This window comes from Rhinolophus hipposideros (genome assembly GCF_964194185.1).
Source record: "Rhinolophus hipposideros genome assembly, chromosome: 21".
Lineage (NCBI taxonomy): Eukaryota > Metazoa > Chordata > Mammalia > Chiroptera > Rhinolophidae > Rhinolophus > Rhinolophus hipposideros.
The window spans coordinates 35,266,428-35,290,235 of NC_138067.1; the positions used below are offsets into that span (position 1 = coordinate 35,266,428).

Below are 23,808 nucleotides of genomic sequence, written 5' to 3' on the forward strand. Positions count from 1 at the left end.
TGGCCTCCAAGGCGTCTCATCCCAGGACCTGTGGCAGCGCAGGTGCTTTCAGGGGCCTCCCCTTGGCCCTTCACCCAAGATTCTGAGGGCAGGTGCCGGAAAAACGGGAGTCCTCACATCTCTTGGTGACCACTTGGTGCTCACAGCCGAGGTTCACCGGCCAGCACCCGCTCAGCTTGAGGTCTGCTTTAGGCCTGGCCTGGCCTTAGGGGCCTGCGCACAGCGGCCAGACACAAGGACCAGTCCCCAACCAAGCCAGGCTCCTAGCACTAGGCGCCTGCCCCACAGGCATGCGGGGGCTCCTGAAACCACCGCTCAACCACATGGCCCAGGGACGGGCTGGGGCTCGTGGAGTCACGCGAGGTCCTGGGGGCGCATCTGCGTCAGACACACAGTGTTCTCCAGGGTCCCGGAGCGGGCGCAGCGCTTCACCCCAAGGCTGAACTTGTCCCGCCAAGAGCCTAAGAGCCTGAACGTGTGGCGGCGCTGGGAAGGAAGATGGGGGCGGATGTGGGAAACGTTTGTCCACGGCGCCTATTTCTCCGGACCGGCCTGGGAGAGCCGCGCCTAGCCCAGCGCGCGGGACCCCGAGGTCCTTGCAGAGGCCCCGGCCCCGCCCGCCCGCCCGCCCGAGGGCCAGCCCGGAGCAGCCCGCGCGCGTCCCGGCCCGGCCTCCGCGCCCCTCCACGCTCCCGGCGCCGCCGCCGCCGCCACTCCCCCACATTCCAGAGGCCGCAGCGCCGTCTCCTTCCTCGCATTCCTGCCCCCACAAAGGAGTCCCTCCGCCCCCGCGCGGCCGCGGGAGGAGGGGGCGCGGCCCGGCGCCGCCGCGCGCACATTCCTCCGCCGCGCGCGCCGCTGAGCGCAGCGTCGCGGCGTCCGGACCGCGCGTGGCCGGCGGAGCGACCCCGCCCCGCCCCGCGCCCAGGGGTCCCGGGGCGGGCTCCGGGTTCGGGCGGACGATGCGGCGGCGCGGCCGGAGCGGCGGCGGGAAGCCGAGGCGGAGGTGACGCGCGAGGGCCGGCGGGCCGGGCCATGCAGCGCTCCCGGGCGGCCGCGGACGAGGCGGCTCTGCTCCTGGCCGGGCTGGCCCTGCGGGAGCTGCAGCCCGGCGGCGACTCTCCGGGCCGGGGTCGGCGGCTGCCACGGCCCGGGCCCGGGGACGAGGCGGCGCCGGCGCTGGGCCGCCGAGGGAAGGGCGGCGGCGGCGTCCCTGAGGCCGCGGCGGACGGACTGAGCCGCGGGGAGCGCGGCCCCCGGCGCGCGGCGGCCCCCGAGCTGAGCGCCCCGCCGGCGGGGAGCCCGCGGGCCAGCCTGGCAGGCTCCGACGGCGGCGGCGGCGGCAGCGCCCGCTCCAGCGGCATCAGCCTGGGCTACGACCAGCGCCACGGCAGCCCGCGCTCCGGCCGCTCGGACCCGCGCCCCGGCCCCGGGCCGCCGTCGGTGGGCAGCGCCCGCTCCAGCGTCTCCAGTCTCGGCTCCCGCGGTTCGGCCGGCGCCTACGCCGACCTCCTGCTGCCGGGCGCCCGCTCCCCCGAGCCTGCCGGGCCGGCCCCCTTCCCGCTGCCCTCGCTGCAGCTGCCCCCCGGCCGAGAGGGCGGCCCGAGCGCGGCGGAGCGGCGGCTGGAAGCGCTGACCCGCGAGCTGGAGCGGGCGCTGGAGGCGCGCACGGCGCGGGACTACTTCGGTGAGCGGGGCGGGACGGCCTCCGGGTGGCGGCGCCGGGGACCGGTCGGTGGGCCGGGGCTGGGCGTCGTCGAGGGGCCGGCGTGGAACAGGGCAGCCGGCGGCGTGTCTCGCAGACAGTGTGCGAGCGGGAGCCGCCGCCTCCCCTCGAGGTCTCCCGGCCGGGGGAGGGGCTCCGAGAACGGGAGTCGATGCCTGTTCCGAACTGGGGGAAAAAGTCATGGTAATAGGCAAACCCAGCCATTTCCGGAAAATGTCTTCTTAACCCGTGGCACTTGCCTCCTCCTTGATGCTCTGTGACCAGCGGTCGGCCGAAGTTTTGTGGGGACCCGCCCTCCCGGTGTCCCCCTTTCCCTCTGACGTGTGGGGTGTGGACAGAGCAGGGCGGTGCGGCCGCCCAGGTGCCACCGGACCGCGCCTGACCTGAGGCTTCGGCGATGGTAGCTGCTCCCCCAGTGTGAGGGAGGGGGCGTCCACCCTGAAGGCGAGGGGACCAAGCCGGTCACACTGGGCTGTCCTGGCTCTGGGCTGTGCTGCGTATGTTTCAAAAGGGAATCCTGCTGGACAGCATTTGTGAAGCCCACCAGTCTCGGACAGATTGCATTTCCCAGTCTCGCCCTGGTCCCCATCCCTGTAAGTCCTTTGGACAACCCTTAGGACTCTTAGCTTGAAGTTGCGAGAGGAGGCCTGGGGAGGGGGCTTCTGTCTCTCCCTAAGTGACAAGGCTGAGGCACGGGGGCTTTGGAGGGCGCTGGTGGTCATCCTCCCTGGGACTGAGACTGTCCTGGGGTTTGTATCTTCCATGCATTCATTCTAGCTAGCAGCTCAGGACCGCCCTGAACTGGATCTAGAGGGAGGAGGAGGCTGTATTTGACAGGCCAGATGGGGGCATTCCAAGCAGTGGGAGGAATGTGGGCAAAAGGAGACAAGTAAGGACGAGGATTGTTCCACAGAAGTTCTCCAGGGTTGCAGCCCAGGAGGGGTCAGGTGGTCAAAGGAGTGTGAGGGCCAAAGGGTCAGCCTGCCTTTGGGAGGGGGAATGGTGCAGGGTTTCAGGCTCATCTCGGAGCATCAGGGTGAGAACGTGTGGTGTGGCTGCTGTCACAGGGCTTGGGAGCATTCTGGGAGCAGGGAGGTGCGTTAAGGAAGCTGTTGCCTCTCATGCCAGGCAGGTGCCAGGGGCAGAAGCTGGGGCTGTCTTCTGAAGAGAAAGACTTTCCATTGCTCTTCCCAGAGGAAGCTGTTTATTTTCCTGTCCCACTCACTGCAGAACCTGGGTGAGGGTGTCTTCTGGGGGCTTCCACAGCTACTCAGGCATCTTTGTGTGAAGCTGAGGTGGCCAGACCCAGGCAGGTAATTGGAGAAGTGAAGGGGCCATGGCACGAGACCACAGGGGACGGTGGGTCATCCTTTCTAAAGGGAGCTTCGGCTCCGTTCCCGCCCATTGGAGCCACGTGGGAGGGGGAGGGGAGTGATGATAGATCTTTGGATTGTTCAAGAGAAGCCAGATTTAGGCAACGTTTTACTGATTTTAAAAAATATGGGAAATATGGGCAACTATTTGCTTGAGTTCCTATTTTACTGCTGATATTTGATCTATAAAAGTGGCAACTTCATACAGTGCAACCTGAGCAATACAGACTTTTACACAAGGAAGTCTGCAGGTAGCCTAAGCTCCAATGAGTTCTGATAAACCTCATCCTCAGCGTGTGTCTTCCTCTTTGTGCCGTCCCTTCCTCTCCTTGACCTTGGTACCAGCTGACCTCCTGGTCCCTCTGCCATTCATTGATGTTTTTGGAACTTTCCCATCTCTCCTCACCAAGTTCCGCTGCCATTAGCCAGCCAACAGCCTCAGGCTTCCGGAACCTCTTTAGCTTTGGTGACCTCTCTGCCTTCTCTCCAGCCACCCACTCCCAGAGCCACACCCTGTTTTTGCTGCCGCTCGGTTCTGACTGTGGCCTGTGTCTCACCAAGACCAACGATTCCTCTGATCACTGTCTGCCCTGCAGAACCCTGGGTCCACATCGGTGTGCAGCCCCCTTTCCTGCTGTAAGTCGGGGGACAGATCAGGGGTCTCCAGGCCTCCATGGTGCCATCCGTCACCCTAAGCCTTGGTCAGTTCCCAGCTTTATTTCCTTAATAACCTTCCTCTCTCTTCCGGCCCTGCCCTGACTACTTTGCTGAGAAAATTGGGGTCAGCAATGGCTGTCTTCCCCAGTGGCTTTCTGTTCCTTCCCCGCAGGCTCTCAAGTCCACATCTAGGTCTGAGGACAAGGGTCCTTCCATCTCCAACTCCACCTTCTCCATCTTCAGCTTTCCTCCTTCCACTGGCCCTTTTCCTTTGGTTATAAATATGGACAGGGGTCGCTCATTAAAAACAAAAAGCCCCGAAGCTACAAGGCCACAAGGTCTCATGGGCCCTTTCATGTCATCTGCTCATCCCGGAGTCTGGTTGGCAGCGTCTTTGCTTCTCCGTCTCTAATCTCCCCTCAGCTCCTGCTGTCGCCTCTCACTGGGCTGACCCAGCTCCTGCACAGGACCCTGGTGACTCTCCACCCCCAGCTCCCATGGGTGTTTGCCAGGCCTCGTTAGTTGGTCTGGATCTCACTGCTACATCCTACATGTAGAGTCAGCTCTCAACATATTCTGCTCCCTGAATTTCCGAGGTACCGCATGCTCCTAGTTCTCCTTCGGTGTGTTTTTATTAAGGTGAGGCAAGCCTATGTTTGGTATAACGTCAAACAGAACCAAAAACCTAATGAGACAAGGTCATAGTCCATCCTCCTCCTTTTCCTGCTTCCCCCAGGCAGCCACCTTCTGTCTGTTCTTTTCCCCATGTAGTCCGGTAACTTAGAGAAGTGACAAGGCCAGGTTTTCAAAGTAGATGGACAAGAGTGAAGGTGTGAGAGTAGATCATTTTCGCTTTAGAAAGATAAGTCTGGCTGCAGTTTTGTGGGTGAATGATTGGGGGCCAGGCTGGGACACCATAAGGAAGCTGTTGAAATGACTGTTGGGATGAGAATTGATGATGCTGAATCAGGCCAGTGGGAGTGAGGGGAGGAAATGAAGTCCAGATTAGGGCACAGAGGAGCTGAAATTCGGAGTTGGAGGTGAGAGAGGGTAGATTGGATGCTCCGTGAAACCTGGCTGAAAAGAGTGCCATTTCCTGAGCAGAAACCCAAAGGCAAGAACAGTTTTGTAGGAACCCTGTAGCCCTGTTTTGGACCTGGAATGGTCTGGGGCCATCTGGGAGGTGGAGCAGTGACTCATGAGAGAGGTCCAGGCTGGGGCTGAGCCCTGAGCAGGGGGAGCGGTTGAGGGGATTGGTCTGCATTTGAGGGAGACCTGCAGACATAGTGGTTTGGCTTCTGCATTTTCAAAACATTTAAGTTAGCAAGTCATTTCAGTATGGAAAGATTTCACATGCAAACCTCAGTAGCTAGGTTTGCTTTAAAAATTAGAATCTTTAGCAAGCGGGCCTGCATTCCCACCCAGTAGCCATTAGTGGAGCTAAGGCTTGGCTGCGATTTCTGGTGGCCATGACTTTCTTCTCTATTCGCTCGGAACCCCACTAGCAACCTTTACATTTCTCCCTGGGTTTGAGGACAAATGAACTGGCCCTCCTTGCCCCTGGGAGACCAGGCATGGGTGACCCAGGACAGAGTAGGGGAATACCCACCAGAGCTGGGGAGGGAGAACCAGAAAGTCAGGTGCAGGTCAGACCCTGGAAACCAAAGAGAAGTCCCCCTTTAGCAAGATCAGAACAGGAAGTCCATGGAGTAGCACAGTTAGGAGATGACTGAATGTGGACTAAGCTTTCTTTCTAGGAAATGGGGTGGCTGATGGGGAAGGAGGTTGTTGTTTTTTTAAAGATGGAAGAGACTTGACCATAGTTAAATGTTAAGGAGAGAGACCTGGTTGAAAGCAAGGATAGGGTAAGGGCAGCATGTCCTAGAGCAGCCAGAAGATTTCAGAGTCAGAGGGCGGGTTGAGCATGTCTTCATGCCCTGGGTAACTCTGAGGAGGGGACGTCTGATGCCTGGGCTGGCTGCCTATGGGCTGGGTCTCCAGGAGGGCTGGTCGAGGAGTCCCTACAGGTAGTGCTGGGCTTTGCCTTGACATTGCTGGTCACTCCTCTCCTGACCACCCCTCCCCTGCCCGCTGAGCACCCTACCCTGTGCTGCCAGGGGTGTCTGATTCCACCCAGTAATCCCAGAGGCCTGCAACTTCCCTCCCCCTCATTTCTTAAGACCTTTGCACAAAGATCAGCTTGTCACTATGGCCTTCTCTGACCACCCCACCCTATTTAAACATAACACACTCAAACATACCGTTTGTGTGTGTTTTTTAAAGATTTTACTGGGGAAGGGGAACAGGACTTTATTGGGGAACAGTGTGTACTTCCAGGCCTTTTTTCCAAGTCAACTTGTTGTCCTTTCAATCTTAGTTGTGGAGGGCGCAACTCAGCTCTAGGTCCAGTTGCCGTTGCTAGTTGCAGAGGGCGCAGCTCATCATCCCTTGCGGGACTCGAGGAGTTGAACCAGCAACCTTGTGGTTGAGAGCCCACTGGCCCATGTGGGAATCGAACCCACAGCCTTTGGAATTAGGAGCATGGAGCTCTAACCGCCTGAGCCACCGGGCCGGTCCCACTCAGACATACTTTTAGAGAGCCTTATTTTCCTCCATAGTACTTGTTTCCTCCTGAGATATTGACCTGTTGTTGTCTGTCTCCCTCCATTGGAATACAGGCTCCTTGAGGGGGGAGGACCTGGACTGGTGCATTGCAGAATCTCCTACACCTGAGTGTGCAGGGCATGTGGCAGCCAGCGCTCAGTGTGCTGACTGGACAAGAGAATAAATGAGCCTTATAGTAGAGCTGGGGAGGGGTGGTGACGGCCCTGGTTGTGCCTGTGTGGCCCTCATTCTTTTTGGTTTATAGACAGAAAGAATTTTCCCTTAGTCTGAGAGCAGGTCATGGGTGAAGGGGCTCAGAATGACTAAACATGTCATCATCTTGATGGTGAGGACAGCGTCTGTTAGCTCTGACTGTGCCAGGTGCTCTGTGAAACAACCACCGCAACAAGCCCTAAGCGGTGGGAGCCCTTGTCCCCGTGTTAGGCATTTGTAACTGCGTGATAGAAGGCTCGGGAAGTTCATTTGCCCAAGGTCAGGCGGCTGGGCAGCCTTGGGACTAGGAGTCGAATGATGTCCATCCAACTCCACAGTTATGGTGCTAACCACTGCTCTCTCCTGCCTCTTCTCCCATAGGCATTTGCATCAAGTGTGGGCTTGGCATCTACGGAGCAAGGCAAGCGTGCCAGGCAATGGGGAGCCTGTATCACACTGATTGCTTCACCTGTGACTCCTGTGGTAGGTAACTGCTTCCTGGTCCCCCATGCACCATGGACCCCCTCGCACCTGAGTGCCAGGCAGATGGACCACCCAGCTCTGGCCCAGGCTGGGGTGTGGAGGGGGATAAGTTGTGGCCTCTTTCTCTCTGGGCCTGGCCCGCTTGAGAGGCCCAGGCCTCTGGGACTAGCTACTGGGCCTTGGAGAGGGAAGCATCGAGCCAGGGAGGAGCCTTTTGCTGGTGGTTGGGAAAGGCTGTCCCTCTGGCCCTGGGCTTTGGAGGCTCCGTCCTGTGGAGGGTACCAGTGTCTCCCGGCTGCCTGGGTGCCGTGCCTTCTGCTTGCCTGGACATGGGGCTAATATTTCTTCTCCTTGCAATTTATTTTTTGTCCTGATTTTATACACAACATAACTGTAAATGTTATCATTTAACCTAGACAAAGTTATAAAAAGAAAAAAGTAACTATAACCCAACCAACCTAATAAGTCTGCACTCTTGATTTTCCTAGTGCCCTGAAGCAGACATTTTTCATTTATTTATACTACATGTTTTAATATTTTATTTTACAAAAGTATAATACCTGCACAGTGTTAAGTCAAATCATTCTAAGAAGCTGTTTTTGCAACAGCAAAAAAAAAAGTTTCCTTTCTAATACTGGCCCCATTCCTCAGAGGCGGCCACGGAACATTTTGAGCAATTTCTTCTAGTAAGATACCTCCATATCTCTGACAAGCATGCACTACCATTTCTTTTAAAAAAAGAAAAATTTTATTGAAGTATAGTTGGCATACAATGTTATATTTGTCTCCAAAGTACAACATAGTGATTTGACATTTATATAAGTTATGATGTGATCACACAGTAAGTCTATTAATCATCTGTCACTGTGCAAAGTTATTACGATATTACGATATTATTGACTGTATTCCCTGTGTTGTATGTTACATCTCCGTGACTTATTTTTTTTTAAAACAGGAAGTTTGTACCTCTTATTCCTCTTCACCTTTTCCACCCTTCCCCTTACTGCCCTCCCCTCTGGCAACCTTCAGTTTGTTCTCTGTATCTATAAGTCTGTTTCTATTTTGTCCCCCATCAGTAAGAAATTTACTTGTTTAAAAAAACTGAAATGCTGGCATTGTCCAGAAAACTTTAGCAGCTTTATTTATAGTTATTATAAACTTGAACTGCTGAAACTTATTCACTGAAACATTGACTAGCATTAATACTTTATGTCCCTGCATTTGTATTAAAAATCACACACAAACGAAAATGGGAAAACTGCCAATACCTGATTTCTGTCCTTGTTTTTCCACTTGCAGTTATATACTTAGGCACCTTTTGACCCCATGGGGAAAAAAAAATCTAACATTCAGAACTACAAATAACATGAAGAGAATTTTTTTTTTTTTAAAGAATGAAGTGTTTCCCATCATAGCAGATTCTTAAGCACATTCTCCACGTATGCGGCGTGCTAGCTGGATGCCATTTGGCATAACTGTTAGACGTTTGGCATGGATAGCATATAGATTGGTGTCTTCAAAAAGGCCGACCAGGTAGGCCTCACTTGCCTCCTGCAAAGCACCAATAGCTGCTCTCAGGAAATGCAGACCTGTTTTGAATTCCTGAGCAATGTTTCGCACCAGATGCTGGAAGGGAAGTTTGCGAATCGGAAGTTCAGTGGACTTCTGGTAATGTCTAATATTTAGCGAGTGCCCCAGTACCAGGTGTGTAACGGTGAGGTTTTTTCACCCCTCCAATAGAGGGCGCATTCTTGTTAGCTGCTTTTGTAGCCAGTTGCTTCCTCAGTGCTTTACTATTGGTGGATTTATGGGCAGTTTGCTTGTACTAGCCACACTTACTTAGCAGTGGAAGCTGCGAACACAATTGAGTCTGTTTCTGTTTTGTATTGTTTGCTTTGTTAGACATATAAGTGAAATCATATGGCATTTGTTGTTCTGTCGGACTTATTTCACTTAGCATAATACCCTCTAGGTCCATCCATATTGTCACAAATGGCAAGATTTTATTCTTTTTTTTATTGCTGTGTAATATTCCATTGTATATATGTACCACATCTTCTTTATCCATTCATCTGTCAATGGACACTTAGATTGCTTCCATCTTGGCTATTGTAAATCATGCTGCAATGAACATAGAGATGCATATATCTTTTCCAATTAGTGTTTTCAGTTTTCTTCAGACAAATTTTATCCAGAAGTAGAATTGCTGGGTCGTATGGTAGTTCTATTTTTTATTTTTTGAGGAATCTCCATACTGTTTCCCATAGTGGCTGCATGTTTTTTGATGTTTTAGACATACTTTATATTGCTGTGATAGACGAGGAACAGGTTTTTATACTGCCCGTTCTCCCTTCCATATTCTCAGTGTGTTCATGTCATAATTGTGGGTAAGCCAATAAGCCAGGTTTAGATTACCATGACTATATAAATATTATTCACTGCAGAGCCAAGAATTATACTGTGATTACCTGCCCCCCCCCCCCTTTCTGTAGTCTTTTTCTGGAGTTCTTTCTTTACTGACCTTTTCCCCTACCTGTGTTGTCTTGCTTTATCATGTCTTCAGTCCCCCCCACCCCCCACCGTTATGTGAGGCATTCTGTTAAGTTCCCCCAGGGAGCCCCTGGCCTCTCGTCAGTCGGAGCTGGTTGCTCTCTAGATCCCTGTGGAGGGCTCACTTAGTGCCTTCCCATGTATATTCCCTGGATTGAACCCACTATTTCCTGGAAGCTTTCAGCTGCATATAACAGAGGAGCTACAGAGGAGGCTCAAACGCTAAGAATACTTCTTGACCCAGTGGACTGGGAGCCCAGAGATAGGGCTGGCTTCAGGCTGAGATTGATCTAGTGGTCCAGACCTTAGGAATAGCTTGGCTGGATTCCCCTTGGGTTTGGCTTTATCCTTAGAGCCATTTCGCTTAGGGGGGTGAAATGTCTGAGGCAGCTTGAGACATCTATTGGCATGTCACTGGTCTGGAGAAAGAGGGGCATCTCTTCTGGTCACGTTTTTGGAGTGGGGAAACTTCTGTTTCAGAAAACACCTAGCAAATATCACCTTATATGTCATTGGCCAGATAATCTCATACATTCATTCCTGAACCAATCCCTGTGACTGAGGGGAATGCTATGATTTGATTGAATGAGTCTCTGAATCAATACTGTAGTGAGGGAAGAGGAATTCTCTTTATAGTAATTAAACCCACCTGTGGATAATGGGAGTAGATTCAGGTTTCCCTTAAGCACACCTGCTGTCTGAGGTAAGATTGGGTACTGAACACAACTGGGAGAAGAAGGGAGGAATCAAGGCTGTGAAGCAACCAAAATAACTCCACCATTTTACTATAGTTATTTAAGAAAGGGCATGTGGATCAAATATATGGTGATCGAAGGAGAACTGACTCTGGGTGGTGAACACACAATGGGATTTATAGATGATGTAATACAGAATTGTACACCTGAAATTATGTAATTTCATTAACAATTGTCACCCCAATAAATTAAAAAAAAAAAAAAGAAAGAAAGAAAGGGCACGTGGGAGGTAAATTTTCTGAATTCTGGTATGTCTAAAATGCCTTTATGCTACCCTCACACTTAATTTATAGTTTGACTGAATAGATTTCCAAATTGGAAATGATTTTTACTGAGCATTTTGAAGTCATTGTTTCATCTCCCAGCAGCCACTGTTGCTGTTAAATTCTGATGCCATTCTCATTCTCATTTGTATGTGTGATTTGTTTTTTATTTTGGGGAGCTCTCAGGAAGAGGGCGGTCATGTTACACAAATCCTGGCTATAATGGCCTCTGGAAATGGCTGTGTACTGTGCACTTTCAGAAGGTGACATTTACGTAGGTACAGTGGGAATGCTGCTTCTGAAGTTGTGCAGTGCAGAAACCTGACTTACGATAGTTTATTATTATATTTGGTGTAGGCTTTTTGCCATTGGATGTGCTAGGCACACACAGAGCCCTGTTAGATGGGACATTCTTCCCCCAGTTCTGGGAGTTTTTCTTGTACTATTTATTTTATTTATTCCCTTTTTCTTTCCTGTGGAACTGAATTCAGTCGTGGATAATCAACATAATACATTATGACCAAGTTGAGTTTATCTGAAGAATGCTTGGGTGGATTCACATTAGAAAATTCATTAATGTAATTCACCTAATTAAAAAATTAGAGGAGGAAAACTATACAGTCATCTCAATAGGTATAGATAAAACAGTCAGTAAAATTCAACATTCATTAATGATGGAAATTCTTAGCAAATTAAGAATAAAATGGAACTGCTAAAGCTGATAAAAGTTGGTTACTAAAAATCTATGAAAACATCATACTCACTGGTGAAATATGAGAAAATGGACCTTTAAATGAGGAAGACAATGGTGCCTGCAATCATGTCTTCTATTTAAAATTGTACTCGAGGTCCTAGTCATTGCAGTAAGACAAGAAAAATACACCATATTCATAGATAGGTATATTCAATAATTTAGGTATATTCAATAATTTAGAGATGTCAGTTTTTTTCCAAATTGCCGGCCCCTTTTGCCCATTAGGTTGTTTGACTTTTTCTTGTTGATTTGTAGGAATTCTTTATCCATCTTGGATAAAAGTTCTTTGTTGGGTATATGCATTGTAAATTCTTTAACCTATTCTTGCTTCATTACTTTTGAAATGAAGTCTTATGATGAAAAGCAACTCTTAATAAAGTACAGTTTATCTTTTTTGTTTATAGTTATTGCTTTTAATGTCCTGTCCAAGAAATCTTTGTAGTCTCATGTTTTAGACATCTGTTTTTATTTTGTAAGCATGTTAAGTGCATCTATTCTGTATTTTGTATTTAATAATTCCAATATCTGATGTCTTTTGAAATCCTACTTCTATTGTTTCTCCTCACTCTTGTTCATGATACCTTGCTTTTTCACGAGTTTTGTAATTTTCAATTGTGGAAGTCTGTCTGTGGGAATTCATTGTGGTCTGCGAGTATGTTGAAGGTACATTTCCCCAGGGAATGTTTGAAAGCTTTCTAGCTTTTTGTCTGATCTTTTTGTCTCTCTTCATTCCAATATTACACTGTCTTGATTCTTACAAGTCTTAAAATAGGAGGTAGGTAAAATTTTCCAACTTTGTTGATCTTTTTCAAGATTATTTTTGCTATTCTGGGGTTTTTTGTGTCTTTAAGGAAAGTTCTAAACTTAAATGGAGGAAAATACATATTTTTCTTTTGTGAGTATTACAAACTTACAGACTTTTATTCATGCAATGTATTGCAATACAGTCATTATTCCTTTTGATGCACAAATTGTCTCAACCTTGGCCAGAGGAAGTCCCTTCCAGTTGACTTCTGTGCCCTTTCACATGTCCCCGTCGTATTTTGAGCACTTCTGTACTGTGGCACAAAATGTTCTGGGTTTATCTTTGTTCTTCTTTTTAATTGGGCACAATTTATATATAGTAAAGCAAACAGATCTTAAGTATATACTTAAAAGATTTTGGCTAAGTGTTTATATAATTATATAACTCACACCCCTAACAAAGATACAGAAAAATTTGAACCGCCTAGAATCTTCTATCTTACCCTTTTGTAGTTGTTCACCATGTGCTCCCCCACCATATTCACCTAGCCAGTGTTCTGATTTCTACCACCATAGATTAGTTTTGTCTGCCCTAGAGCTTCATATAAATGCAGTCGTATAGTATGTACTGTTTTCGTGGTTGACTTTTTTTTTCTAAGCATGCCTTTTTTTTTTTTCAGTCCGTGTTGTTACTTACATGCGTCAGTAGCTCACTCCTCTCTTACTGTGCTGTGAATGTTGTTGTACAGGTCATTTGTGGACAAATGTTTTCATTTCTCTTGAGTAAATTCCAAGAAGTGGAATTTCTGGGTCATAGGCTAAGTGTATGTTTAACTTCGTAAGAAACTGCTGAACTGCTTTCTAAAGGGCTTGTACCATTTTATACTCCTACTAGAAATATAAGAGAGTTGGGTTATTCTACATATTTGCCAACAGTTGGTACTTTGGTCTTTTTAGTTTTAGCCATTCTAGTGGGTGTGAAGTGATATCTCATTGTGGTTTTAATTTGCATTTCCCTGATGACTGATGAGGTTCAACGTCTTTTCATCTGCTTCTTGACCATGTATATCTTCTGTTGTGAAGTCTGTCCAAGTGTTTTGCCCAGTTTTTTAATGGGAAGTTAATTATCTTTATTGTTGTAGGAAAAGAAAAATATATCTTCTGAGTACAAGTTCTTTTCACATGTGTGGTTTGTGAATATTTTTTACTAATGTGATTTAAAAAAATATATATATATTTTTTTTTCTTAAATTCTGTAGGTTCCATGTTGTCCTTCAATCTAGTAGTGGAGGGCGCAGCTCAGCTCTAAGTCCAGTCACTGTTCTCAATCTTTAGTTACAGGAGGCTCAGCCCACCATCCCATGGAGGGAATTGAACCCGCAACCTTGTTGTTGAAGGCAACCTTGTTGAGAGCTCTGGGCTCTAACCAATTGAGCCATCCAGCCACCCCTCAAAAATATTTTTAATGATATATTTTTGGATAAATTTTAAATTTTGACAAAATCCAGTTTGTCAATTTTTATTGTTTTGTTTTATAAAGACAATCTCCTATGTTTTCTTCTAAAAGCTTTAAGTTTCTCATTTTTAGGTTAATAACCCATTTCATATTAATTTTTGTGTATGGTACGAAGAAATTGAGGTTTTTTTTCCATGTTGATATTCAGTTGTTCCACCACCAGGTGCTGAAAAGACTGTGCTTTGCCACTTGTGTGTTTATTGAAATATTTGTGGATCTATTTTTGAACTCTGTTCTGTTCCACAGATCGTTTTGTCTCTCTTTATCCAACATTGCACTGTCTTGATTACTATAAGTTTTAAAATAGGAGGTAGTATAAATTTTCCCACTTTGTTGATCTTTTTTGAGATTATTTTGGCTATTCTAGTTTTTTTTGTGTTTTCATATAAATATTAAAATTGGCACGTCAATTTTCACATAGAAAAGAGTAAGTGCTAGAATCTTGATAGGGTGGCATTGAAAGTATAGATCAGGCCTACCTGGTGGCTCAGGTAGTTGGAGCGCTGTGCTCCTAACGCTGCGGTCACCTGGGCCAGTGAGCTGCGCCCTCTACAGCTAAGACTGTGAATATCGGCTCTCCCTGGAGCTGGGCTGCTGTGGGCTGCTGTGTGCTCCAGTGAGCTGCTGTGAGCCTGCCAACCACCAGCGACCCACTGCCTCAGCGGGGGGTCGGGGGGCACAAGGCTCATAATACCAGCATGGGCCAGGGAGCTGTGCCCTACACAACTAGACTGAGAAACAACGGCTTGAACCGAAGTGGGGGGGGGGCTAAAGAAGGGGGAAAAAAGTATAGATCAGTTTTTGGGGAATTGATATTAGACTGCTTGAAGCCATGAAGATGGTTGTCAGGAACTGTGCAAGGTCTGAGATTTTTCCCTATTTGCAAGGTGACAAGTTAGCCTGTTGCCATTTCACAGATGCTGACTGAAAACATGAGCGTCCTGCATGAAACGCCATTTTCACATCAGTTTATTTGCCCTCCTGAGTCCCACCGCAGTGGCCTAGGTGGATGCTGCGCACACAGAGGATGTGTGTCAGGGCTGAGGAACCCTGAGTTAGGGAACCCCAGCATTTTATAATGGACATTTTATAAGGGGCTGCCATCAAAGCTATCTGACCCTTGTCCTGGAGGAACACGTCTTTTTTTTTAAATTATTATTGGGGAATATTGGGGAACAGTGTGTTTCTTCAGGGCCCATCAGCTCCAAGTCCTTGTCTTCAATCTAGTTGTGGAGGGCGCAGCTCACTGGCCCATGTGGGAATCGAACCAGCAACTCTGTTGTTCAGAGCTCGCGCTCTTAACCAACCATCCAGCCGCCCCCCCACATGTCTTTATTATACTGGGCAGCCGACAAACCTGCCCTCTGCTTCAGGGAGAGATGCTATCACCGTCTTCTAAGCAGTTTGCTCCACTAATGTCCTTGGAAAGATAAGCCAGAATGAAAGCTGCCAGCTCTCTGTTTGTCAGATACGCAGAAATGTGAGAGATCCAGTGCAGAACTGTTTTCCTGCAGTGGTGTATCTGTGTAGGTCTTTACATTTTCTCTCAGCAAAGTTTGGTTTTGCAGAGTAAAGTCAGACACATCTTTTATTGATTTTATCCCTCAGTATTTAGGGGTGGTTTTTCTTATGCTATGTAAGTGCAGTTTTAAAAATTGTACTCGTAAGTTCATTTTCCAATCATTTGTGGCTAGAATATAAAAATATATTTGGTTTTCATATGCTGACCATGTATCCTACAGCCTTGATACACTCACTTATTAGCTCTAGTAGTTTTGTCGTAGAGTCCTTATGATTTTCTACATAACACGATCATGTCATCTGTGTTTAAAAATAGTTTTATTTCTTCCTTCGCAATCTTTTATTTTTTCCAACTGTCTTGTTGCTGTCTAGGGCCAGTGTTGAATCGTAAGGGGAAAAGCATTTAATTTACTATTTCACCGTTATGTGTGGGGTCGGCTGTGGCTTTTCATGGATGCCTTCATGGGGGGGTCCGGGGGGAAGGTGCCCACTTGTTCCTAGTTAGGCGCTGTGTCCTTCTCCCGATCGCAGGAATGCGGCCAGGTCTGTTGGGGCTGTTGTCTTGACAGGGACACCTCTTTCCTCTTGGGCTCCTTTACCTGGTGAGAGTTGTACTTCTGATGTTCCTGGAACAAGGAAGTTCATTCTGAAAGTCTGCTCTCAGTTCAACTGTAATGCATGTGATTTAAAAAAAATTAGCACATCGTGTACACTTGACAAGTTCTTCCCATATTTGCTTTGACAGTCCTTAACAATCGTTCTGTTGACATGTTCGATTTAATTAAAAAATATTAATTAGTATAATGATAATAACATAACATTAATGGGAAATTTTAAACTTTGTGATCTGCTTCTCGTGTTGGAGGAGGGTGCTGAGAAATGGCAGCACGGGCCCCATCCCGGGTTCCCAGCGCCCAGGGACCCCTTCTTGACCCTCTTTCTTGCAGGGAGACGACTCCGTGGGAAGGCGTTCTACAATGTGGGCGAGAAAGTGTACTGCCAGGAGGACTTCCTGGTGAGTCAGCTATGCCCTGGCTGCTGCCATGGGTGGGAGCACGGGTGGGGACCCTCCTTCTGATTCACATGGAGACCTGAGGCCAGGAGGCAGATGCTGGCTGGGCAGTGAGTGCCCCTTTGTCACATAACATCCTGGATCCTGTGTCCCCTCCCAGTACTCCGGGTTCCAGCAAACGGCTGACAAGTGTAGCGTGTGTGGACACCTCATCATGGAGATGGTGAGAACCTCCCCCAGGCTCCTGGAGCCCCTTGGACATGGGCAGACTTAGGACCCCACCCTTTTCACCTGTTGCAGACCTGCCAGGGGCTCAGAGCCAGAGCCTATTCCAGGGGCTGTGCTGAGCCTTCCACCTGCACTGACCCTTCAGTGCCTCCCACCCCCAGATCCTCCAGGCCCTCGGGAAGTCCTACCACCCAGGCTGCTTCCGGTGCTCCGTGTGCAATGAGTGCCTCGACGGGGTGCCCTTCACTGTGGACGTGGACAACAACATCTACTGTGTCCGAGACTATCACACGTGAGTAGCCCGGGTATGGAGCGGCTTGTGGGAGAAACAGTGGGAGCACTGTTTCTTCTGCCTCCCCTGGGTGCATTTCTCTGGTCTGCCTGTCTGTGTTCTGCATTCTTGCGCCTTGCACTTCCGGCCTCCCGTTGTGCTCAGTGGTTGGTTTAAGGCATGATCTCTGCCATGAGCCCTCTGTCTTGGGTGGTTCAGCCACCAGCTCTCTCTCTCCTCTCCCTGCCTTGGCCTGCATGTTTCCCTCCTCCTAGTGCTGGGGACTCTTCTGGCTGTCCCACCTAGCATCTATCCCTCTGTTCCCAGGGCCAGGCTAGGCTTCTTCTGCTTGGGATGGGGGTCTCTGCAGTGTCTTTCTCCTGCCTGTCCGGTACCTATTTGAGCAGCCAGTCCATTCTCCTTTGCTGTGACTCCAGGCCCAGCCCTCGGAGCTCTGGTCCTGTGCTGCTGCCTTGCGTGGGGTTGGTGCCTGGCACAGGTCAGCGTGGAGCCAGGCTCTGCAGGCATCTCAGCTAGAAGGTGGCCCAAACCTGGACATTAGGGGGCAGGGAACTTGCAGGAAGCATGAGGGAGAGAGCAGGGTGGAACCTGAAGCCATCCTGGAGGAGGTGGTGGAGTGGAGGTGAAGTGGGGAGTCAGATAAAAAGCCAGCACCAAGAAGGCATGGGGAATTGCTCCCACTCTGGCTTGTCCACACAAGGAAAGTGGGATCTGCAGTTCAGGCCACGTCAGGGGGCTGCTGTGGATGGCCCTGCCCTTGTGCCCTTGGCTTCTGGTCACTCAGCTGGTCACTTCTGGTTTTCTTTATTTCTGCAGGGTTTTTGCACCAAAATGTGCCTCCTGTGCCCGTCCTATCCTCCCCGCACAGGTAGGAAGCATTCACCTGGTCCTGTCCGGGTCGGTCCCAGCCCTTGGGCCCCTGTGGGAGGGATGAGCAGATGCTGCTGCCCCGTATCCCTCAGGGCTGAGGGATGTATGTTGTGCCCATGCTGCAGGGTGCAGAGTGCCTGCCTGAGTTAGAGGGAAATGCTGGCCTCTGCTGCTTGGCCGCCCCACTGCCACCCTCAGCTCCATTGCCCATCGATGGAAGGACCGCTGCCTGGGTCTGTTAGCTCTGCAGACAGCGGTGGCGGGGGCAGCAGACGAGACGAGGGCACGGCCTGTGCAGGAGACATCCTTGGGTGGTGCAGACCCTCAGGCCCCGGGTCTTCCACACACGCTGGTTCTGTCCCAAGCTGGGGAAGCAGGACTGGCAGGGGTCTTTCCTGACTCCAAAGAACTAAAGAACCTGTACCTGCACACGGACACCTGTGTGACGGCTCTCGTGGCCACGCGTGTGCGCTGTTGGCTGCAGCGTGGGAGAGTGCCTGAGGCACACGCACATCCATTCGTGAGGCACACGCTCATCCGGGCCCAGGGAAACCCCAATGGCAGTGCTCAGATGGGCGTGAACACGTGTCTGCCATGACAGTAGCAGTTGGTGTAGTTGTGTGCACCCACGCATATTTCACCAGCTTGCTCATTTGTGCCAAACCCCTCTCTTCCTCCAGGGCTGTGAGACAACCATCCGTGTGGTATCCATGGACAGAGACTACCACGTGGAATGTTATCACTGTGAGGTGAGCCCGGCCCGCCCAGAAGGCTGGAGGCTGGGGCAGTCCCCATCCACACGGGGCTCCTTTTCTCTACTTGTTCTGTGAGCCCCCCTCCTCTTGTATGATTCTTACCCATTCTACCTGTCCTCCCGCCGTGAGTCCTTTCCCCAAGATCTGAGAAATGAGCCCATTTCTCATTCAATCAAGTATTTACTGAGGATTTTCAGGTGTGGGATGTTGTGGATGTATATAGAATAAAAGCCGTCTCTACTCCCATGAGAGAGACACGTACTCAGGCAGGATCTACACAGGGTCATCATTGCTGTCAAGGGGAGTTTTCAGAGCACATAGGAGGCCTTGGAAAATCAGGGAAGGCTTTCTGGAGGAGATGACACTCTGGCTAAGATTTGAAAGATGAATAAGAGTTAGCCAAGGAGGCAGTGAGAAGGGCATTTCCAGGCAATTGAAGTACAATGTCCTTAGGCATGAAGGTGAGTGTGTTGTTTTGTGTCACTGGAGAAGTTGGCAGGAGATAGAGATGAAAGGCCACATGAGCTAAGGAGTGTGGATTTATCCTGAGGGCAACAGAAGATGATCAGAAAGGATGACACAATGGCATTCAGATTTTAGAAACTCAGCGATGCAGAGAATGAATGGAGGAAGAAGTATGGGGCTGAGGTTCTCTGAGGAGGCTGGTAGAGTCAGGATTATGATCCTGGGTTCAGGGAAGTAAACTGAGTTGAGTGATGATTAGGCAGTAAAAGGGACTGGATTTAGTCAGTGACTAGATGTAGGAGTTTGGGGGTTGGGAGGTGTCCCCTCAGGAGAGAATGAGGGTGAGAGGAGGAGGGGATGAGATGCTCTCATTTTTGGTAGCTGGAGACACCTGAATGGAGATGTCCAGGCTGCAGCTGGGAGTTCAGAGACTCTGGCTACAGGTGTAGGAATCTGAGAGTCACCGGCATGTGTAGCTCTCTCATCTCTAATCTCTGCCCTGTGGTTCCTAGTCGCCTTGGCTTCCCTGAATTCTCAATTTAAGGAGACCAGTAGGCCCTCTTTGGGCAACCCGGAAAATCTCTCCAGGTAGTAACTTGCAGCTCATCTCATTAGTTTCCCTTCTCTCAGCGATCACCAACCTGCCTTGCCTATTGTCCAGGGTGTGCAAAGCCATTGTTTCATATATGTTGCCTGGGTTTTCATTGTTAACGGGAGGATGGGAAGTCTGGTCCTTGTTAGTGTCATGGCTGGAAGCAGGAGTTCCATCCTGGACGTGTGTAGATGGCTGCTGAAGCCAGGGGAGAAACTGAGGTCTTCCAGGGAGAGCTATCGGGGAAGGAACAGGGGCTCAGGATGGCCCCAGGAACACTAGCATTTGGGCAATGCATAGAGGCAAAGCAGCCACGTGGGGAGGCCGACAGTGAGGGAATAGGGAGGTAGGAGAAAAATCAAGAAGAGTGTGTTGGGTTTCAGAGCCCCAGGAAAGAGCAGGAGGGAGTGTCAGTGAGAAATCTTCAATCCTCAAGGGGCCATTTGGAACCAGGTTGCCCGGCTGGGGGCAAGTGGCCCAGTGGGAACAGGAATCCTGCTGGGGGCACAGGGAAGGAGGATCATGGCCTGCAGTTCCCCCTCCGGCAGTAACAGGACATCCTGTTCTGCTGTCCTGGAAACCATGGTGTCCCTTGGGATTGCAAAGCACAGTCCGTAGGTTAAGGCTGATTCTGATAGTCGAGCAAGTCAAGCTGTGGGTGTTTCATAGCCAGAGCCTCAAGGCTGTGAGATGAGGTGCTGCTGTCCCCAGGGAAGACCGTTGGACAGGAACTTGGGTCTCTAGGCCTCCTGTCTCTTCCCCTCTCTGGTGTGTGGTAGAAACGGTGTCCAGTCAGGGGGCGGTGGCAGGACAGGGAGGACACCTGGGACGTGAGTGGCTTGGGACATGAGGATCTATGGCAGCAGCCCAGCTCCATTCCTTGTGGGCGGGGCAGGTGTTGGTCTCAGGGGCTTTGTAAAAGAAATGTCAAATCTTTGAGGCAGGAGTTCAGCCCTGGATGCAGTAAGAGTGTGAGCAAAGGGGCCTCCTTGGGGTGGGAGGCAAAAGGAAAGAAAACGTCCAGTGGCCTCGCCGGTACCCCACTGTCTCTGAAGCACACCCTCCAGAGCTGTGCTTCACACTTCCTGCCAGTTATTTACAGAGGTCACATACCAGTCACATAACTTGTTAAACAGAAAAAGTTAGCCTATGAAATACACCGCAGTGGTAAAATGGCAAGATGAGGGACATAAAGCAAATCTCCTTGTTTACGTGATGTCCCCAAGTCTTCTCTTCCATTCTCTGTAAGGGCCACTGGGGGAGGCATTTGACCTCCCCTTCCTAAGGTCACCAGTGAGCCCCAGGTGGCAGGACCCAGGAGACACTTTTCAGTGGCATGCCCTAACCTCTCAGCAGCTTCCTACACCCTGACCACTCCCTGCCTGAGTAGTCACTGTGCCCTTAGGGTCATCCAGTTTCGGTGTTCTTCACTTTACTTCCCCCTCAAGTCTCCTTGGCCCAGGTCTCCTCCTCATTCTGCCTCTTAATGTTGGAGCTCCAGGGCTCAGCGTTTGCCCTCTTTTCTAGGTCTCTGAGCTCCCTGGGAGATGGAATCTGTTTTGTTAAGACCATCCTATTTTTGTGCTGACACCCCCGTTTACTGCCCAGCCCTCTCCTCCAGTCTCCAGGCTTGTGTCTAACCACCTCCCTCCTCTCTCCTCCTCTAGGAGGCGTCTCCAATTCCATGGGTCCCTCATGGGCTCCGGACCCCCTGCCCCCAAAAATAAATAAATAAAAGCCAGGGCCCTCCGGAAGTTGGGCAGAGCCCTATGGATCTGCCTCCACACTCACTCTGGGGTTGGGGCTGTGTTCTTCCCTAGGACTGTGGGCTGCAGCTGAGCGGGGAGGATGGACGTCGCTGCTACCCGCTGGAGGGCCACCTGCTGTGCCGCCGCTGCCACCTGGGGCGCCTCCGGCCAGGCCCGCTTCCCTCATCTGCCGTGCACGTCACCGAGCTCTGAGCAGGGGCGGGAGCCGGACCCTGGGGCCTTGTGTGCGTGTGTGAGTGTGAGTGCTGACGGCATGGGTGACCCAGGTCAGGGTCCAAGTTTTGTGTCAGGGTGCCGCACTTCCGCCCCTCCCCCCAACTTCCCCCCACTTGCCACCAAGCTGCTGTCCAACGGGCCGGCCCCGCGGCGAAGCTACTTCTATTTATTCACCGTCTGTGCCACCTCCAGCCTCTTCCTTCCTTCCTGCCCACCTCCCACCCGCCCCGTCTCGGCTTTCTGTTCCGGACCCTCAGGCCTGGGGTGGGGGTGGGGGTGGGGCAGTCTCAGACCGCCACGGGGTACAGACTGAAGATGCCCCACTGTGTGCAGGGGTGCGGGGTAGACCTGGGGTAGAAGGACAGGATGCAGGCTGGCCAGCGGCAACTGGCAGAGGGCATGCCTGTTTGTGTCTCTTAAGGGCCTTGGTTGCTCCTTGTTTGGGGTTACAGGAGGGCGTGAGGAATGGCACCCTTGGGGAGTGGGGCCTGCAAAGGAGCCCTGCTTTTGGCCATTGTGGTCACTGCGGGACTTGGCCACCTGGATTCCCACGGGTGTTTTCAGCCACAGCCCACCTCAGTCTCCCTGTCCCTAGCTCCTGGCTTGGAGACTGCCCCCACCTTTAGCCTCGGAAAAAGAACCTTCTCACTCAGAATTCCAGCCACAGGTCTTGGGCAAGAGACGTTGAAGGGGGTGCCCTGCTGATTCAGCGGGGAGAACACCTGTTGCAGGAAAGCACTGTGTATCAGACTCCATGACAAATGCATATGATTTGACTTAAATTAAGTTTTTCCTTTGAGAATATTTTCATTTTCTTTAAGAGAATATAGTTTTCTTCTAAAAACTTGGCCCACGGTTGTTATTTCTTAGGAAAATTATGAGAAACTCACAGATGTCCATTTGTATGTCAAAAACATTGTAGTTTAACTATTTTTGTATAAATGCCTTGAAAATCTCAAAGCGTGTCTGCCTTTTAGAGTTTAGAATAGTGTGGGGTTTGCTTGTGTCGTGTCTTACGAGTGGTGACCTAATGAAATGTGGTTTGAGGAAACGGAGATTTTTTTTTTCTCTGAAAGACACATGGGGATTAGGAAGCCTGGATTTCTCAGTGATGGTTTATATTGGAGTTGCTCTTGTGGGTGGCCCCTGCAGGCAAGAGACCCCCTAATCACGATAAACTATCACAGTGCTGTTCGTGGAATATTTTGACTTTAGTCCATCTGTTCCTGTGAGAACCTGAACAGCCTTCTCTTGGCTACTGTTCTTGCCCTCCCTTCCTCTCACTGTTAGATGTGGGGTCCCTTTGCTTGTAGGACCATTTATCTGGGGGAGCCATGTGGTAGGAACCAGAACACTATTGGGAGTGCCCTTTGGGACACAGAAGGAAGTGGTAGCCAGTAGAGACCTGCTGGGCCGAGGCCTGGAGCTGGGAGGCCCCCTGGTGGGCTGAGGAAGCAAGTACCAGGGGAATTTGGTGGGTGTTTAAACGCAGTGGTGCTGAGGATGGGAAGGTGTGTGTTTCTGGAGAAGAGGACTGCATTGGGAGCAGGGTGGCTTCTTGGAGGAGGAGGTGAACCCAACAGAACAGGTGAGAGTAAATTGCAGGAAATGAAGCTTGTTTCTGGTTTTCTATTCCTCTTGAGGTGGGCTTTGCTTTCTAGTCAGTTATCACAAAGCTTTCTTCTGGTTTCCCTTTTTGCTTCTCATGTCAAAGCTGCTTTGCCCTTGGTTTCTCCTTGTTGCAGAATCAGCCCTTCTCTTTTCTCTTTCTTTGTGTCTGCTGTGGAGGTGGCCCCTGGTCTTCCAGCTGTGGAGATCACCATTGGTCTCCCTCCAAGCCTGCTCCATCCTGGTTACCATGCTTCCCCACCCAGCTGGATTATGTCATCACAGCACGAACCTGCCTTTCAAGTTCATGTACCATACTTTGTCCAAAGTCAGAGGCAAGGGGATACATGACCCTGCGGTGCAGTGCCTCATCTCTGGCCACACTTTGCCCTTCCTCTCGCCTCCAGGGCCCATATGGACTGGTGACCGCCACTGTCCTTCTCACTACAGAGCCTTTGCACATGCAGTTCCCTCTGCCTGGTCCACTGCCTGCCCAGTGCTTTGATTGGTGTTCAAATCCTTCAGGTCTCAGCTGTACAAAGAAGCCAGGCTCCCAGTTGTTACACTTCATCAAAACCCAGTATTTTGGGCCCCTGTTCTCCAAGCTTTTTCCAAAAGTGGCACCTTCCAGGCCATTTTCTGGAGTTGATGCTGAGACTAAGGAAGCAGGGTGAGAGCCAGACTCTGGGCCAGGTAGATTGCCCGGGACCTTCCCACCCTGTGTGCCAAACCCACTGCCCCTAGGACCTCATCCCTGATGTCAGTACCTGGTGACACCTGGAACTGTGCCTTGAATCACTGCTGTGTTTTCATGTATCAAGAGAAGAAGAGTATTTTCTCAC

General features: G+C 50.4%; 1 protein-coding gene across 3 annotated transcripts; it reads left to right on the forward strand.

The window, feature by feature from the left end:
- The first annotated feature begins 961 nt into the window (after positions 1-961).
- On the forward strand, positions 962-23,808 carry WTIP (WT1 interacting protein). Of its 3 annotated transcripts, XM_081032492.1 has the most exons (8): positions 962-1,687; positions 6,955-7,056; positions 16,107-16,174; positions 16,332-16,394; positions 16,561-16,691; positions 17,508-17,559; positions 18,242-18,310; positions 21,194-23,808. In XM_081032492.1, the coding sequence occupies exons 1-8, from the start codon at positions 1,036-1,038 to the stop codon at positions 21,332-21,334; spliced, it is 1,278 nt and encodes a 425-aa protein (XP_080888618.1). In that variant the 5' UTR covers positions 962-1,035; the 3' UTR covers positions 21,335-23,808. The 3 variants fall into 3 exon arrangements, with proteins under 3 accessions (XP_080888618.1, XP_080888620.1, XP_080888619.1); XM_081032494.1 differs by lacking the exon at positions 16,332-16,394 and having other exon boundaries at positions 16,472-16,691; positions 21,194-22,315; XM_081032493.1 differs by lacking the exon at positions 16,332-16,394 and having other exon boundaries at positions 21,194-22,315.